The following is a 19,553-nucleotide window of genomic DNA, read 5'->3' as shown; positions in this document are numbered from 1 at the left end:
TATATATATATATATATACATGCTGTTATATTTTTTATACATTTATCCTCTAGGATGAGGAAATGTCCTTTAGTTTGCTTAACATCCATAGCTCTAAGGGAATAATTTAACAAAGTTACAAAGAAAGTTACTGCTCTGGGTTAAAAATGTTACTGGCGGCAGAAAAGTTGGCAGATCTTAGAGAGTTCCTCAATGAAGGATCATTTTGGATCCCTGCTTCCACATTCTCCCCAATGTTTGCAGTTGTCACTTGAATTGCCCATGGGGTTCAATCCCACTGGCCTAGGGGCAGGCACCAGGGCTCAGCTTCGAGGCTCAATGAGAGGTCAGTCTTCCAGGTCTGTTGGGGCCCTATCCCAAGTTTCCCCAACCAGGTGCACTGCTGCTCTTTGTAAGCAAGTGCCACCATGGCCCCATCCTCCCTGTCATCGGTAGTTGAGTTTGTTTGTTTATTTGTTAATCTCCTTGTGTCATGTCTCCCAATCTGTCCAGTGCCTCACCAGTTCTTCCAGTGGCTGCAGGATCTCTGTAGGACCACTACCAGATGTCCTGGGATGAGTGTTGGCCTCTGAGCTAAGCCCTCCAGATATCCAAATGCCTATTCTCTGAAACCTGCCGTCTGCTGCCAGATGCTTCCCTCTTGCTTGCTAAGACAGTGAGCAACTGCCAGTCCTCCCCCTTGCTGCCCACCCACTACTCCTAATTGCCTGCAGCAATATGTTTGTCTCTGGGTTCCACCCACTGCTGAGCAAAGTGTCGTCACAACCATAGCTCCTTACCCTGCTTTCCAACCTTCCTAAAGTTTGCTGGGTCCATCAAGGAATATGTAGTCAACACGAGGGCCCATTCTTCTGTTCTGTTTGGGGTGAGTATTTCATGGGAATAAAACAGAGCACCTCTGATTAAAATGATGGAGACCTTGATTCTAAAGTGTTTGTATCTCTAGTGCGATGAAACAGAGAGTCCAGATCCCTGCTCTTATTCAAGAATATGATAAAGTTGTAAATTAATGATGGCGATGATTGTAAGGTTTTCTGTATGACTGACACTGTGTAAACATTTAACATGGCGGGTCATATCTAATCCTAAAATAATCCCACAACGTGGGTGCGTACTGCTAGTAGTTATGCTTTGTAGATGAGAACATTGAGACTCATTTAGGTGAACTAACTTACTTGGTAAAAGTCACAGCGGTAGTGACTGAAAGACACAAGATTTGAACCCAGATTAGAGCTTGATCATTAAACACCACTCCAGGGGCTCTAACCCAAGGACTCTAGGTATAGGTGGGTTATCCCCATAGGCTGGAGTGGCCATAATGAGCAAGGTCAGTTGAAGAGCACACGTCCTTCTGTAGGGTGGGGGTCAGCACAAAGCATCAGGTGACTTATAATGAGCAGTGACGTAGGCCCAGAGTTGCCAGAGCTCCTGAATTTTTAAGAAATGCCAACCAATGTGGATTTTCATGTGCGATCTTCCTGAACTGTAATGCAGGTCCAAACTTTTCAAAACCATTAGTCAAACCAAGTAAAATGCCCTGGTGACCACCGGTTTGCAATCTCTGCCCTGCGCCCTACTGCATACCTTCTAATCTTACTTGTGACACACATTCTTCCCTTTTTAAAGGGCTAGGGCTACGTACCTGCACGATCTCCAGCATCTCTGCCTTGCTGATGTAGCCATTCCCGTCCAGGTCATACATGCTGAAGGCCCATTTCAGCTTCTGCTCCAGCTTCCCCCTGGATGTTACACTCAGGGCTATGATGAATTCTCTAAAGTCTATTGTCCCATCTCCGTTTGCATCAAAGGTGCGGAAGACATGCTCTGCGAATTTGGAAGCATCCCCATAAGGGAAAAAGTTCCCATATATTTTCTTAAATTCTTCCATTGACAAATGTCCACTGGGGCAGTCTCTCAAGAAGCCTTTATACCACTCCTGGATCTCATGCTCTGTAAAGTCTGTACTTTCCAGCAAGTCCTGCATGACCTCTGGGCGCAGCTTGCTGTTCTGTTTCCCCATCCTGGCAGCAAGAATTCAGCTGCAGATAGAAAAGAAAACATGATTTTTAAAGCTGTTCTTTAGGGACACATTTTATAATTTGTGACTGTTCCTTTAGGAAAAAGAAAAATTAAACATTATACTAGCTCAATAACATTGTCTAGGATTTGCAACATAGCAGCCAGCCAGTCAAAATGATAGAATGACATGCTAGCAGAAGATGCAATGCAGAACAGAAATAATAGTGACCAGAAAGCTGATAGTTCTGATAGTTCTTTTGTAGGGAACCAACCTGAAAGCAAAAGATTTGGAGTGGGTTGGGGGGGGGGGATGAGAGGGAATTAATTGGTTACTTAGTTTGGCTTATCAATTTGCAAGAGGTTGAGACTGGATTTAAGAAGGATTGGATTTTAATACTTAATCCAAACGGAAAAATTAAAGAGGAAGGGAAACAGAGACCAATAGGGAGAATTTAGTATTTTTTATTTCTAGAATATTTCCAAGTTAAATGCTGCTTGGGTACCTTCTGAATATTATCAACACAGACAAAAGAAAGGAAAATGAAAATAAACTTATCTGATACCTCTAGATGCTATCAAGTTAGTTTGGTTATCTAAATGTATAGAATAAATCACCAACAACATTGGATTTAAATAGTAAAGATAATGCATCACAAAATTTTAAGTTTTATGACTGGTTTATAAAATAGGCCAAGCTTTGTTTTATTAAAAACAGAAACAAAAACTTCGTACTTTCTTATGGGAACAGTAGTGCATACCCATAGCAAAATAACAAAACAACACAGTCTTACACAAACAAAAAAGTATTATTACAAATCCTAACCCTTGCTAGTTTTTTGGTGTGTGTTCTTTTAGATTTTTGTTGTACATACTTATAAGGGGATTCAAAAAGTTTATGGAAAAATGGAAGAAATAGCTTACTTTTGTGCCAAAAAAATTGAAATCCATGCATAGGTTTTTCATAATACACATTCTCCATAAGCTTTTTGAAGACCCCTTATATTTAAATATGATATATATATATATATATATATATATATGCCATAATATATACTATAATGTAGTATTTATTACATTTTAGCATATATTATTTTCTATTTTATATCTCTATACACATATTTATATACACTATGTATAAATTATACATTTATACATATATAACACAGGTATATAAATGTGTGTGTGGGTGTGAGGAGCAGTCACATCATCATCTCATTTCTTCATCAGATTTTGGGCATTCACATGCAAATAAATGCCAAGTCTGTTTTTCAAGCTATTATAGTTGGGATTCAAGTCACCATTGGCCATGTGGGACCTGGCTTCCTTAACCACCAAGACATGGAACTAGCCCAATAAATACGTTGCGATCATTCTGCTTCAGGTTCTGGAGTGGCTGGGAGTTCCAACATGTGTCACCACACCCAACTTTTTGCAGTGCATGAAGAATAGACTTTGGGCCTCCCATGTGGCTTTAGCCTACTGGGTGCCAGTGTCAACCAGCACCTGCTACCTCAGCTGGACCAATACATTTACGGTTTTTAAAAACAAGAATGCACACTTTTTTAAACTGTTTTTGATCTTACTAGAGTATAGTTTTGAAGAAACACAGCTTTTGTTAGATGGAGGAATATCTGCAATTATCTTCCAGCCATTCAGTGATAATTGAGCACCATTTACTAGGTGCTTCTGGTTCTGTGTGTGTGAAGAATAAGACGTGGCCTTTCCTCCCTAAGTGTGCTCAGCCATGTATACACTGCTATGGTGTTTGCAGTGAGGGGCCAATATGACGGGTCTTCCACACATGAAAACAGAGGAATAGACAGTGAAGGCAATGAGAAGACCTAGAAAGGAAAGCCAAGCCAAGAGGGCATGGGTGCTATCAGGGAAGTTCTCTTGAAGGAGGTGATATCTGTTACAAGTCTTATGATTTAAGCATGGTCAAGATAAACCCCCTTTTCATAAAGGGACTCTACACTGACATTTTGCCTCTATTGAAAAAATTCTCAAAATAAAGCTTGGAAAATCACAGACTATTCTGAAAGACAACATATCTCCATTTTTAATCAGGATTATCAATTTTCATTGTGATTTTACTAGTTGTGGTGTGTGTTTGTGTCTGTCTCCTCTTGATACAAGGTCAGCCCTACAAGGTCAGCCCATGAGGTTGAGTTGGGGTTGCTTTCCCTCTCCAAGGCCCTCCACAAATGGCATCTGGTGAACTAATCAACTAGGAATGACTGGGGAAAAAACTGAAAAGTAATTATGGAGAATGGAAATATGGAATAGTCTTCCTGGAAAAGAGGCTTTTTCCAAGAAGGACAGGACTTGGTTTTCAAAATACTGTTTGACATTGCGAAAGCTTTATGGTCAGTAAGACTTAATCCTACCATCTCTTCTGTTGAACTGCCGTTCTGGTGCCCTCACTAGAAATGAATTCAGCATTTGTATCTCACAATGTTCAAACATCTTTTGTACTATACATAGTTTAACAAATGATTTGCAATCCCTATTTGTTGCCAGGTTGGTTGGTTTTGTTTTTGGAATTCGGCTTTGAAGGCAGAACCAGGTTCTGCTCCCCTTCACATATAGGCATCCCCTGGAAAGTAGCGAGGATGGAGCCTGACCTATTAGCAAGACCAACAGCTGCAGGAAGAACTTACTTTCGGAGGTCTCTTTTTATGCAGAATTAAGCAAAAACCATTTTATGCAAGAGCAAAATTAAACTACAACTCCAAATGTAGCACAAACAGAATTTAGAAATTGGATATTCCAATAATTTTTGCTTCTCTCGTGTCTTTATTTTTTTCCTGGAGATTAAAAAGCAGAGTTAGAGAGGCTGGTTTGTATTAAAATTTTAAAACTGTCATTTAGTTGCTAAGTTGGCAATTTGCCTGAGGCTAGAATTCAGAAACATGAGGTAATACATAATACATGGGTTTACAGAGCTCTGAAACATTTTATGGAATTTACAAGTAATTTCAGGTTTTCCTTTTGAGGAGTTCTTCCGAATATAGCTCTTTGTTGTGGTGTTCAATCAAATCATTGTTATTACAGTTTGGTTATGTGCAAATCTCTGTGTGCCTGGCCTTGGGGAGAAAAAGCCATTTTGATATTTAAATCTACTATTTTAAAGAATGATTTATTTCCCCGGATATATAAAGCTGTGTTTCTTCAAAACCAAACTTAAGTTCCTTTTCCAATGTTTAAAAAGTACTTCTCATTTATTAGCTGTTTTTGCACTAGAAATAAATTGCCTCAACATTTTGGCTAAGTCTCCCACTGAGACTGATCTGTACGCAGCTATTTTTCGGTAAACAGTAATTAAACCACATTTACAAATTCATTAGCACAGAAAGGCCATAACACAAACAAGACAGGAGAGCATGGAATAAGTTATTTGGGAAGCTGGTGTTTGCAATGTAGTCCAGAATTTGTTTCAGTAGATAACTACAAATACTTCACTAAGTATGGTGACTGAACTTGGGAACACCATCTGGATTTGGTTAGACTGTACAACAAAAGTCTCAGGGAACAAATGACAGAGCCTCCTTCCCTGAGTGGGAGAGGGAAAACTAAGGGACTACTTGATCGTATCTTTTTCTTTGAGAGGACAGGAATTTTGGTCAGTGTGAGTTGAGGGGCTGGGTGGTGAAGACAGCATCAGGGAAATGTTACATTAAGGAGCAGTCGAGAGGAAAAAGAGCCTTGGAGACAAAAGAGTCACCTCTGGTCAAACCCTTTTCATTACTTCATCTACTCCCTAAAATATTTATTTTGTGCCAGAGGAACATAGTGGGCAAAAGCTCAGGCCAAGGAATAAAAATCCTCGGTGGGCCAGGCCAGTTCAGTGGTGCTGCTCAAGTGAGGCTGGATTCATGCGGAAGATCACAGGTTCGGTTCCTATATACTCCAGGCAAGGGCATCCATGATCCTGGTTGGCTGGGAAGGCTGAGGAAGTGGGTTTATTGATGTAAGACCTAGGGAAAGTGCTTGTCTTTCCCTCTTTCTCTATCATTTTCTGTCTGTCAGACTTGTGGAGAAAAAAAAACTTAAAAAAGAAAATAAAAATGCTCAGGTTCAAAGTCTGGCTCTACTGTTTACCAGCTGTCAGATAATTCACTGAACTTTTTGACACATCCTCAGTTTTTTCCATCTATAAAATTAGTTCCATAACATAGGTTCATATCTCATGGATTTGATGTGAGAATTAAATGGTCATATATGTAAAGCTCTGGTATCTGGTCAGGGTCAGATGTTGTGATCAATGAAAACAGTATCTCATCCTTAATGGTCCTTCACACATTACTCTATCGAATCTTCACAGCAACACTGTGGTAGGTAAGGCAGGCTTTCTCCATTTCATAGCAAAGAAATGAAAACTCAGAGAGGCTCAGTGACTTGTGGCAAGTCATACAGTCTGTAAACAAGAAAACCAAACCTTGAGCTGGGACTGCTATTTGGTTGTCCTCAGCTTTTACCACTATATCCTATTAGCTCCATGGATAAAACATATACAGAAATTAAGACAAGAGCTCCATAAAAAGAGATAGATAAGGGGGTGGAGATAACCTCCTGTTGGAACTCATTCATTCCACAAATAGGTACTAAGAGTCTCCCAGGGATGAGGCACGACTCTGAGGCAATGGGGAATTCAGCAGGGAGTAAACAGGTTTGTTCACATGGAGTTTGCAGTCTAGTGGCAAGAAACATACAATAATGTCTCTTATTAGGGTTAGAGGGAGATGTGTATGGAGAAGAAGAAAGAAGACGAAGGGAATTGGGAAATGCCAGAGGTGGGTGGTTGGGTGTTGAAATTAAAATAAGAAACCAGGGAAAGCCCACTGAGAAAGATTAGAGGAAGTGAGGGAGGTAGTCATGGAAATAACTGAGAGAAGACTATTCCAGGAAGAAAAAACAGCATGTGAGAAGGTCTAACCCAGGGGCATACTTAGCATGTTCTAGGATGTGGTGATGGAAGGCAGGGGAGAGCGAGGAAGATGAGATCAGCATGGCAATGAGGGGCCAGAAGCTGCAGAACCTGAAGTTGTGGGACCAGGGGACTTTGGTTTTCACTCTGCGATGAAGCCACTGAGAGAAGTGATAGGAATGACTTACATTCTAACAGGCTCTCTCTGGCTGCTGTGTTGAGAGTAAGCTAAAGAGGAAAAGGTCAAAGGCAGAGATACAGTTAGGAGGCCCCTGAAAAGATTCAAGCAGGAGATGACAGTGGCTGGCACCAGGATGGTAGCCCAGAGAAAGGGACATGTAGTTGGATTCTGGATACAGCTTGAAGGTAGAATCAACAGTACTGGTTAATGCAGAATTCAGATGTAGGGTGTGAATAAAGAGAACAGCACAAGATAATTCTGTGGTTTTGGCCTGAGCAACTGTAAGCATGAAGTTGACCTTTACAGAAATAAAGAAAATACAACAGAAGCAGGGCTTCCAGATGAGTCTGGGGGCATGCATATCAGTGTTTGGATGAATCCTGAGATGCCTGTTATACTCCCAATTGGACGTGTCAGGTAGGTAGTTGGATATATAAGTCTACAGTTAGAGTTCTAGGGATAGGGAGGCAATATACACTCGGGAGTTATTAGCATACAGATAAGAGTTTACAGTCAAAGGCTGGGATGAGAATACCAAGAAAGTCAATGAAGATTGAGGTCTGAGCCCTCGATCACTCCAGCATTTGAACTCAGGAGATGAGAAGGAACCTGTAAAGGAGATTAAGAAAGAATGGCTATGAGGTGATAGGAAAACACAGAGGCCAAGACTATCGGTGTGTCTTTCACGCCCAGCTCAAGGCTGAACATTAAAAGTACTCGATATAGCAGAACAAATTAGAATCGGAGCACTGGGTTTCCTCTTTGAAATATCTGATCTCTTCCTCACTCAACCTGCCCCACCTTCTACACAACTACTCAGTCCAAAACCCTAGGACTCATTGGTGATTCCCTTAATGTTCTTTCATTAGCGTGTGCTATTGATTCTGTCTCCAAAGTCTGTCTCAGACCTACTTCTCATTGTCTCCGTTGTCACCACCTCAACACAAACTACAGCCTCCTTTTCTGGTCTTCTCAACATCTTTCTCACTGGAATCTCACTTTTCATTCTTGTCCTCCCTCTTCCTACCCCTGGCCCCAATCTATTTTCCTCTGGTCCCCCAGAGTGATCTTGTAAGAGCACAAATCAGACTGTGTCACTCCTCTGCCTAAAGTTATACAAGGCTTCTAAAACACTTAGAATAAAGTTTTAACTCTTCTGGCCCATCAGGCTCTGGGTGAGTGGGCTCCAGGCTATCTCTGATTTATCACCTAGTCCCTTCCTCTGCTCCAGCACTCAGTCCTCTTGAATGTTCCTTTTCATATATATCTATATATATATTTAAGTTCACTAATATTTTTTCATGAGAGAGATATATCTATATGTATAGATAATTTAAGTTCATTAAAATTTTTCATATGTATATCTCTAGATACGTACATATAAGTTAAATATATACATTTAAGTTCATTAATTTTTTTCATGAGAGTGAGAAACAGAGAGAGGTATATTTAGAGAAAGACAGGCACCATCAACAGAGTGTCATGCCACAATCCCCCCAGCCTTCCCAGCCAACAAGTATCATGAGTATGCACATTCAGTGTGTTTTGGAAACAGGTATCATGGTATGCACACTCTGTGTGTTTTGGTCAACCAGGGAACTGAACCCACAAACTTCCACATGAATCCAGCTTCTCTGAAGCAGTGTGTCACTGTTGCACCACCAAGCTGGTCATCCATATTTTATTTCTTAAGAGTTTTCTCTTTCGTCCTGCATTCCTTTAAGTGAATGCACACATATTTTAATCAAACATCAGCACCCTGTAATTCCATAGTTTATTTTGAGAACGGCAATGTGGAATTTCTCAATTTATTTTGGGTCCCCTCTAGTCTCAGGGTTAAAAATAAATAAATAACTGGGTTTTTAATATTGACCACAGTTGAAAAAGAAAAAAGAATATATATATATATATATATCTATATATATATATGAAGACATTAAGTCACCAACAAAGAACCATGACAAGGAGTTTAAAATATGAAGTTAATTTTCCATTTCAAAAGGAAAAATAAAGGGAAAATGACTAAAAATGATGCCACGGTGAAAAGAAATGGCAGCTATTGAACAATCATTTGGAATGCACGCATTCCCTTCTTTATTTTTTGTGTCTGTGAAGGGAGGATCTGCAACATTGCATTTCTGCCATTCCTCATAAGGTTCTAAAAACTTAATCCCTCAGAGCGCAGAGTTAGACTTCCCAGGGAAAAGTCCATAATGTACCCTAGACAGCCTAGTTAACTTCAGAGGAAAAGTATCAATGTAAACTGCACTAAGATCTCCTAAAATGGAATTTACAGGATACTAACAGCTCAAGTCAAGTTTGACTACAACAGAGAACACAGAACCCATAGCAGTTCCAGAAAGAGACCAAGTTAATTAAAAATTTGCTTAATAAGGGATATATAACCTTGTTGGCTAACTGTTGCTTTGAATTTCCAACCAATGGAATGATGAGTATAAGTAGAGGAAGCTTCCTAAACTATAAGGAAGGAAATTATTAAAGTTATGGATGAAGGGAGGGAGAGTTTATTTACCACAATTTAGACATTAGGTATTTTAGCCACCTGAATTTCACTAGCAACTAACATCACTCAGACTCATTTCTAGGTCAGTTGTTTTTAATTCTCTGGGGAGGAAAAGTATGATTAAAAAGAAAGAAAAGATAAGAGCACGTTGCTTCTGAATTTTTCTTCAACAGCACCAGTAGGAATTTGAAAGTAGTTCATACATACAAGCTGACATGTTTATAGATGGTACACAAGCTAATAAATAGACCACAGTGTGTAACAAGGGAATAATTAAAACATTAAAAAGAAAGAATTGAATAAATTCAATAAATAGTCACTACCAGCATGCGCACCCAGTGTACACAGGAAGACCTCAGGACACAAGCGCAGGACCTTTCCATGTCGGTCTACAATTACAGAGTACAGCATTACCACACTACTATGGTCACCATGTTTTTTATTTTTTTTTCTTTTGTCTTGTTTTGTTTTTGTTTTGTTTTGTTTTTGCTATAATATGTGTACACTTAGAGACAGAGGGAGAGAGAGAGAGAGAGAGAGAGAGAGAAAGTGAGAAACCACCCTTCTCAAGGGGCATAGCCACGCTGCAATCTGTTCTCCTTCCATCTCCTCTTGAGATTTTTGGGCATACATGCACATGCACCCAGCATTATTTTCATGCCACTGGGTCCAGGACTCAAACCATGCAGTTGGCTGTGTGGAATCTAACCACATTAACCTTCATGCAACCAGCTGGCTCACATCCTTAGCCTTTACCTTAGCCAAAGAATAGTCTCTCCTTAAGATGAGTCCATGTAAGAAAACGAGATCTACAACCCCATCTGGATTACAAAATGGTTTTGATAAGTGTCTACAGTATGTTACAAAGCCACTGCTTTTTTTTTTTTTTTTTGAGAGGTTTTTGCTATAGGACACGTGCGCTTGCCAGACAGACAGAGAGAGACAGAGAGCCAGAAAGCGAGAAATCACCCCCCAGGGGGGATGGTCACGATGCAATCCCTTCTCCTCCATTCTCCTCTCGGGATCTTGGGCACGCACGCACACGTGCCTGGCGTGAGTTTTAAGCCACCAGGTCCGGGACGCGAACTGCGGTTGACTACATGGAAGTCCAGCGACATAGCCATTACGCTAACTGCTGGTTCCCAAGCCACTGCTTATTCAGGCAGGCCTTCCTCTCAGTGAGGAGGTCCATGGAGATTCACACCTCCTGTTTGAGTCACAGTTGGGAACTCCCGGTTACAAACCTGTTCTCACTCTCTCTGCATAGTGAGTGGATTTGAAATGAAAACTGAACTCTAATGAATAAGAGGCTCATGAGAAACAAATAGCTCTTCCTTTTGCCTTCCTCAAGGTGTGAGATAAAAGCCAGGAAAGATCTGATCTTCTCAGAGTAAGCAGGGATTACGATTTCCAATTTGTGTGAGACCAGGTTCTATACAGTATCTATTTCAGTATGGAGAGAGCCTGGTCTTGGGCTCCCTTCCAAGTTTTATTTTCCAGAAAAATAAAGTACAACCACATTGCTGTCAATAAGACATATATTTCTGATGAGACGCTAAATAAAACATTACTAACAAATCTCCTTCTCCCAAAAATATGGAAATTTCATTTTTGGTTTCACTGACTACCAAAGAAATACATCATTATAGCAAAAACTCTAAGTAATAGAGGGATGTGATGATGAGAAAGTGAGCACCTTCATTCTGATGTACTAGAATTCCATAGAAAATAGCCACTATGAACAGGATTATGTATACATATTTCCCTAGACATTTAAATGCATGAGTATGAAGTCTGAACACTCTAACCACAAATGGAATCACTCTATACTATTCTTTAATCTTTATTTTCACTTAAAAATATATTTTGGGGGACCAGTGGATGGTATAGTGGTTATGTTGCTGGACTGCCACATGATTGACCATAGTGTAAGTCCTGGACCTGGTGGCTCAAAAATCACTCCAGGCTCATGTGCGTGCAGACTGAAGATCCCGGGAGGAGAATGGAGAAGAAATTGTGGCGTGACCATCCCTCATAGGGGGTGATTTCTCACTTTCCCTCTCACTGTCTCTGTCTCTGTCTCTCTCCAGTGAGTGCATAAACTCTAAGACAAAAACGTCAAACACACACACACACACACACACACACACACACACATACACTATATGTATATATTTTTTGGGAGGGCATATTTCCATTTTATATGTATGGATGTATCTCATCCTTTTAAATTACTGAAATTTCAATTATTGATTGATTGAACAGACAGTATTGAGTGCTAACTTTGTGCCAAGCATCAAAGTAGGTAACAGATACATTGGTTAATAACGTGAGGTTTACAACCCTTTGGTATTCCATTATAAGGTATTTATTTAACAAATCCCCTGATAGACATTTAGGTTGAATCCACTTTTCTTTTGTTCTCTTGGCATTTACTTTAGTTATAGTTCCAAGATTCTTTAGGCAGGATTTATTGCAGAGGTTCCTGATGTCATTGACAAGTAGAGTGATCCCAAGACCTTCCTTATGACTTTTCTCCAACAAGTCACTTCCTTTAGTGTCTTTATATCCTCACTATACACATCACACAAGAATGTGCATACTTGCTAGGATTAGAAGTGAATTCGAATTATAACTGGGGAACCAGCCTGTGGCATAATAGTTATGTTGCTGGACTCACATAGTCTATCGCAGTTCAAGTCCTGGACCTATAGGCTTAAAACTCACGCTGAGCACGTGTGTGCATGCTCAAAATCCTGAGAGGAGAATGGAGGAAAAGGATTGCGACATGGCTATACCCCCTGGGGGTGATTTCTCATTTTCTGTCTCTCTGGATCTCTCTGGATCTGCGGCGAGTGCACATGTCCTATAGCAAAAATCTTAAAAAAAAAAAAAAAAATAGAATTGAAATTCCACCACACCAACTACAGCCTTCTGTGAGTTACAGCAACACACCTAAGTCTGGCATTTATTCTTCCAGTGCCCAAATGGAGATACTCACCCTCTTTTTTTTTTTTTTTTTTCTTTTTGGAGAGGTTTTTGCGATAGGGCACGAGTGCTTGCCTGAAAGACAGAGAGACAGAGAGATAGAAAGAGTGAAATCACCTCCCAGGGGGGATGGTCACCTGCAATTCCTTCTCCTCCATTCTCCTCTTGGGATCTTGGGCATGCACGCACACACGCCTGGCCTGAGTTTAAGCCACCAGGTCCAGGACTCAAACCGTGGTCGGCTACATGGGAGTCCAGCGACATACCATTACACCAACTGCTGGTCCCCCACCCTGCTCTTTAAACGTGCACAACTGTAGTCCTGTAAGCACCTACTTCCTCATTCAGCCTAAAAAGCTATTTGCCCTAAACAGCACTTGATTCCTCTCAGTTCTTGACTGTGCATGGCCTTACTTCCTGCTATGTTCAGTCCCCTAATGGCTCACTCTGCCCCCACTCCCTTCTCAATCACCATAGTAGGAGTTGTACACATGTGGCATGCTTAGAGTGCCCATGAAGAAGTGGACAGAGACCATATTAAATGGTCACAAATCTGTCCCAAACAAAGAAATTGTGGAAAAGTCTGAAGCAAGAGTTTCAGATAATGTCCCTCAGCCTCAGACCACCTGGCATCCAGACCACTGCATCAGAGCCACCTGTTTGGGCTGCCTCAGAATCCAGCTGCCAAGTCAGGGCTGGCTTACAGTGGGGAGAAGAGGGAGCCCAGGGGCCTCACCAGTCCCTGACACTACCACGGGTTAAGACACATCCTGGCAGACTTCTGAGGAATTCCAATTGCAATAAATGTCTGCTTAACTAAAGGTACTGAACTCTTCCATTTAAAACACAGGTTTACTAGTTTGAGTTCTGATAAAACCATATAGCAGAACAGTGAGCCCTCACAGACTGGGTAGGCAAATAGACTAGCTTTGGCAATTAGGCCTTACACTCAGCTACAGCAAGAGACACAGAGGAGCCCAAGCCTCCATTTTTAGACATCCTCTAGGGCCACAAAAACATTCGGTAAGTTGAATCAAGCTTTTTCCTAGAGTCTAAGAATAGTGTATATAAATATAAATCAAAATAAATAAATAAATAATATATATATATATATACACACACACATTCAGTTGACATGTGTTTAACATCTACTGTTTTGTGAATTAGAAAGAATGCTTCTATAAAAATAAAAATAATATCCCACATGGGATTGGGCAATGACAGGAATCTGGGATACCAAATGCAATTCAGAGCATTTCAGTAATATTTTAGCCGCACATTCCCCCTACAGAGTTGGTGTCAGAGATATTACATGTTCGTTTTATTCCAAGGATAAGAGACTTTGAGGAACTGACTGTCATGACAAATTTATGCAACTTTTGGTCCCAAGGAAGTGTGACCAGATCCACCCTTACCATTCCTGCCCCTTCCACATCTCTGGCTAGACCACTTCTGGTGCTTGAATAACTGCTTCTGTTGGAAGGTATTGATCTAGCCTGGCCAACATGGCTAAATATTTAAATGTTTAATCATCAAATATAGGAAAATATTAATGTTTGTTCTTCCAACATATGTGCAGGAGAGAAGTCATTAATTGGCTAACAAGAAGAGACTATGAAGTAACTTCTTTGAACCTCTTATACTTTTTGTTTACACTTGATGATGTTCTCACTTCATCTGGGGAGCAGAGTGATGTCTTAAAGGCACAGAGTTAAACCTAGACGTGTCTAGCAAAAGGGTAGGTAAATCACTTCCTAGACCTAACCAATAAGATATTCAGGGCAGTCTGGAGATAAATAGCAGTTTTGGTTCCAAGCTGAGAGTGGAAAGGAGACAAGACGAGAATGTCAGAGGCTTTCAAGGCTCATCTGCCACAAAACAAACCAGCCAAGTGGGGTTTGGGTAGAATCAGAGCAGACTCACAGTGGCCATCCAGCTCTGGAATGGTCCTGATGCTATTAAGGAGGACTTGTAACCCATTACCAGGGTCTAGCTAGACAAGAATGGCATTTCAGAAAGAAAATGGATACCACCGAATAACATAGAATACGAACTGATTAGAGCCACCCTGTGGGGTCGTTAAAGCAGCTGAATCCCACATGGCCAACTGCATGGTTCAAGTCCTGAACCTAACAGTTTGAGCAACACACCAGGTGCATGCTCATGCATGCCCAAAATTCTGAAAGGAGAGAGAGATAGAGGAGAAGGCATTGTAGCATGACCATTCCCCATGGGGGGTGCTTTCTTACACCCCCCCCCCATTTCTCATCTTTTCTAGTGTACACACACACTGGTAATTTTTTTTAAAAAATCAAAGAGTTGAATCAATTCTTTCTTATCTGGGGAAGAAGTGAGTCTCAGTTGTTTTACTACTATTTTTAAAATTAGATTTTCATAAGAATATAAGAAAGAGGATTAAACTATGGGGAAAAAAATTCCCCAAACCCCAAAAAGCACTAACCTTCCTGGTAGGACATACTTAAAATGTTCCCTTGTTTCTAAATTATAATTGGAGTGGTTCATTCTACTGAGCCACCCTTACTCTCCCTAGTCCTTCTATTTCAGCAAACTAAATAAATAAAACAAAAAGTTAAACACTAGAGAATTAATTTTTAAAAAAGTAAATGTTCTCAAACCATTCTGAAGATGTTCACAAAAGTTTGTGTTCTTTTCCTGGAACGTCAGCATCTGGTGCAAGGTCAGCTGAAACAGTATCGGGTGGCTCTTCCCCCTGCTAGCCTAGCCAAGACAAGCAGAAGAGGCATCCCACATTCTATATCCCTACACACATACACAGTAACCCACTTAAAAATACCCACACTGCCTGGTGGTTAAGGTGCTGGATCCCATATGTCTAATGCCACAGGTTTGAGTCCTGGACCTTGTGGCCTGAAAAACATGCTGGCACATGTGAGTGCATGCCCAAAATCCTGAGAAGAAAATGGAGGAGAAAGGATTGCGTCATGGTCATCCCCCCATCCCCCCACATCCCTGGCAGCTGATTTCTCACTTTCCTCCTGTCCCTTTCTCTCTGGCAAGCACACGCATCCTATGGGGAAAAAAAGTACCCATGCAGCCAAACCACAAAATGCACCGACTCAGTTGGAAGAAACTACAAATAAATTGCATTCTGCTTTTTCCTAAATGATGTAATTTTCAGCCTCTTCTATTTAATCTTGCTGGACCAAAGGGCTTAGTAGTTAGGGTGCCAGAACACAGAGCTCCAGTGTGCAGCTGCAGAGATAAGCTAAGGAGAGATGTTAAAGTTAAAAATTTATCATATATAACTAGTAAATGCCTTACATTTATGAAGCAGGTACACAATGTATACTCAGAAGCACAAATATCATTTTACAAGTGGCTGGAACTGACAACTAAATCTTTCTCCTCAATGATGGGTCTAAAGTTTTAAATATGTGAAATAGGCTTACTTCTACAGTCAAATTTGACTCTATGGATGGGGTTGGAACAAAAATATTACAGTAAAAAAGATGAAATATGAAATTCATCCAATTTTATTAGAGGAGAAAGCAATAAAAGAAGAGTGTTATATTTTACATAACTATTCCATTTGAATAATGGTGAAGATAGATTTACAAGTGCTTCTCTTCCCCTTCATCAGTGAATTACGATGTGTTAGGATGTATCAGATACTACAGAGCATTATTACAATCCTATGAGTTGATTGCTTGGTTTTTTAAAAGTAGAATTTTCCTGGGACCAGCAGATGGCATAATGGTTACATCATTGGGCTCTGATAGTCGACTGTGGTTCAAGTCCCGGACCCGGCGACTCAATACTCATGCTGAGTGCATGTGCATGCATTCCCAAAATTTTGAGAGGAGAATGGAGAAGAAGGGATTGCAGCATAGCCATCCCTCTCCGGGGTTGGTGGTGTGTGATTTCTCACTTTCTCTCTCTCTCTCTCTCTGTTTCTCTGGCCAGCACATGCACCCTATAGCAAAAATCTCTTTATAGAAAAAAAAAGAAAAGAAAAGAAAAAAAAGAGTAGCATTTTTACATTACAAGAAAATAATGTAAAAATAGAAGATGATTGAATTAATAGAAAAAGTGAGAATAAAAGAATACAGGAGCCAGTCGATGGCCGGCAGTTAAGGTAGCTGGATCCCAAATGGCTAACCCTATGGTTAGAGTCCCTACCTGGAGGCTTGAAATAACTCAGATGCGTGTGTGTGCGCGCGCATGCCCCAAATCCTGGAAGTGGGGAGAGACAGAAGAGAAAGGACTGCAGCATGACCATTTCACATTTCTTGCTTTCTTTCTCTCTCATTCCTCCTAGTGAGTCCATGTGCCTCTAGCAAATTAAAAAATAATAACGTAGAAGCACAGTAAAACACTAGAACTAACACATGCCAGTGGTCAACACTGAGTTGGATCTATTTTCATTTCAAAGCTAAAAATAAAAATTTAAAAGCCTATCTTTTAACAATAGTATGATATACATTAATTTATTTATATACATTTATTTCCTCATCAGAGTATAAACATTTTGAATAGATTTTGAAGGATATATTTTAAAATGTATAAATTTATTCCCATTAGATCAAATAATGATTGAAAAGTTAGAATGACCATTATTTCTAGAATAAAATTGTGAGCTATATACTATAGAACCCAGGAGGAGTTTGGAAAAATATCTTTACTCAAAAAGATGCCATTTCTCTTTGAATTATTTCACAATAATTTCTTTTTTTCTTTCTTTTCCTTTTTTTTCTTCTATAGGCTGCATGTGCTTACCAGAAATGGACACACACACACAGTGAAAGAAAGAGAAAGAGAAAGAGAGAGTAAAAAGTCACTCCCTAAGAGAGATGGTCATGTCATAATCTCTTCTTCTCCATTCTCCTCTTGGATTTTGGGTATACACACACATGTGCTGGGTCTAGGACCTGAACCACAGAGTCTGTCATGTGGGATCCAGCACCTTAATCACCTTGCCACCTTCTCCCAACAGAGAATTTCCTTTTTCTCTTTTTTTGAGAGAGCTTTTTGCTATAGGGTGCATGTACTCACTAGCGAGACAAAGAGAGACAGAGACAATGAGAGGAAAATGAGAAATCACCCCCTAGGTGGGATGACCATGCCATAGCCCTTCTCCTCCACCCTCCTCTAGGGACTTCAGGCATGCACACACACATGACCAGAGTGAGTTTCAAACCACTGGGCACAAGATTTGAACCGTGGCTGGCCATGTGGGAGTCCAGTGACATAAAACTGCTACCCCATCTGCTGACCCTCAAGAACCATGGTCTTTATATTCAGAGAACATAATATAGTTAAGGCACTACCACTTTATACACAGAATATTTACATCTACAATAAGGTTAGGTGTTCTCTTCACTGTGAAATTAGGTTGAGAAGCTGGTATAATGATTCTATTTTGCCTATAACCCAATCTATTTAGAAGGTAAAGGCAGTTTTATGGTCACAAGGGGATGGGACAGTGCATTTGGGGTATGTTGACAGGTGGGTTCATAGAGCAAGTGACCTTTCTTCTTGAACTTGCCCTGCCCCTCATTTCTCAGACTCCCTAAAATAACACGGAGCTGTGAGTGAGGCCAGAAGAAATAGGATGACAACAGACAAATCTCTTCATGGATTTATGAGGACAGATCATATCAAAGTCGAAATATAAAGATGCCTCGAGGATGACGCACACAGTAAAGCTCTGGGTATAGCATCTCATGGCCAAGTTTTATGTGAAACCTGCTCCTACTCCAAGGATGGGGACTGTAAATGGGACGAAGATCCCACCCAACTCTCGAGTAACATCAGGAAGTGGGGAAAGATTCCGTCAGACCAAGGTGTTGGATGAAAAACCACAGAGATGGTCGGAATGCGTGTCCTTATTTAACTCTGGAGAGAAGCTGGAAAAACACGGAAATGAAAGAGCACGTGCCTTGACCTGTAGCGAGTGCCCATGTGACTTCCAAAGAGAATACAGCTGGTTGTTAGAGGGAATCAAAGATGGATGGAGCTCTGTCCCTGGGCCGTCAGTCCATCTCTGGGTGCCCCTTTCTCCTTCAGCTGCCACCATCCTTGGCACTTAGGGTCCTCATTATCCTCCCTAAAGACTGCAGCCCAGCCTAGGCCCCAATCCACCAGTGCCCACCTATGGAGGCAGGTGGTGTGGTCATTGGGAGCACTGCCTACCTGGATAGACCTATACTAAAATCCCAGATCTGCCTTTGCAGCAGAATATCCCTCCTCCCCATCTCTTCCCAAAGCAAAAAAATTAAAAAAAAATTTTTAATTTCAACTTTTTAAAAACTAGAGCATTTTAAACATTTCCATTTCCAAAGAGAATTCATGGCTTTACATTTATATAATTAAAACTTCACTTGGGTGGCCTGTTCGCCCCTTAATTTTTATTTATTTATTTACTTTATGAGAGAGACCCTCTGTGATTCCTCCCCAGTCTCAGCGGCCAGGATCACTGCATGTCTGTGTATTCAAGTAGACCCAGGACGTGAACCTGGAGCCACTAGGCAAAGAAATAGCCCCAAAGCAATAGAATGTCTCCATCTCTGCCAAGACAGATGGTGTTTGCAGATGTTCAAATGATATTTCATTTTTTTTGTTTGAAGCTTTAGGGTTTGAATTTCAGTCTGGACAGGGACTGCTTCTTATCTGCAAAGTCAAACTTAATCAGGAAACTGCCTGTGAGAATTTCTACTAACCTGGTATCCCCACCGTGGCAGTGGGAAGCAATTACACTTGCCAGGCAGTGGAGTCAGTGCCTCCTGGCCTTCCATGCCTCGAGGCACGTGGAGAAATGACACTGTTCATGCAGTACCATGGGGTAGGTGGAGGAGGGCGCTGAAGATTCTTGGAAGCGGGGTTCTTACTCTGCCTGGAAGGCCAAGGTGTCTCAGGCCCATTCCTTGCTCACC

General features: G+C 40.8%; 1 protein-coding gene across 2 annotated transcripts in view; it reads right to left on the bottom strand.

Moving 5' to 3' along the window:
* NCALD (neurocalcin delta) overlaps nucleotides 1-19,553 on the bottom strand; it is a 346,302-nt gene that overhangs the window by 28,588 nt on the left and 298,161 nt on the right. For both annotated transcript variants that reach the window (XM_006163255.2, XM_006163256.2), the window contains one exon: nucleotides 1,643-2,039. In XM_006163255.2, coding sequence (XP_006163317.1) covers nucleotides 1,643-2,020 — 378 coding nt within the window. In that variant the 5' untranslated portion in view covers nucleotides 2,021-2,039. The remainder of the gene's footprint in view (nucleotides 1-1,642; nucleotides 2,040-19,553) is intronic.

Source organism: Tupaia chinensis, unplaced genomic scaffold, assembly GCF_000334495.1.
Source record: "Tupaia chinensis unplaced genomic scaffold, TupChi_1.0 Scaffold141538_1, whole genome shotgun sequence".
In the NCBI taxonomy this organism is placed as follows: Eukaryota; Metazoa; Chordata; class Mammalia; order Scandentia; family Tupaiidae; genus Tupaia; species Tupaia belangeri.
Note: the sequence above shows the minus strand (reverse complement) of the source record. Positions and strands in the feature narration are given on the sequence as shown.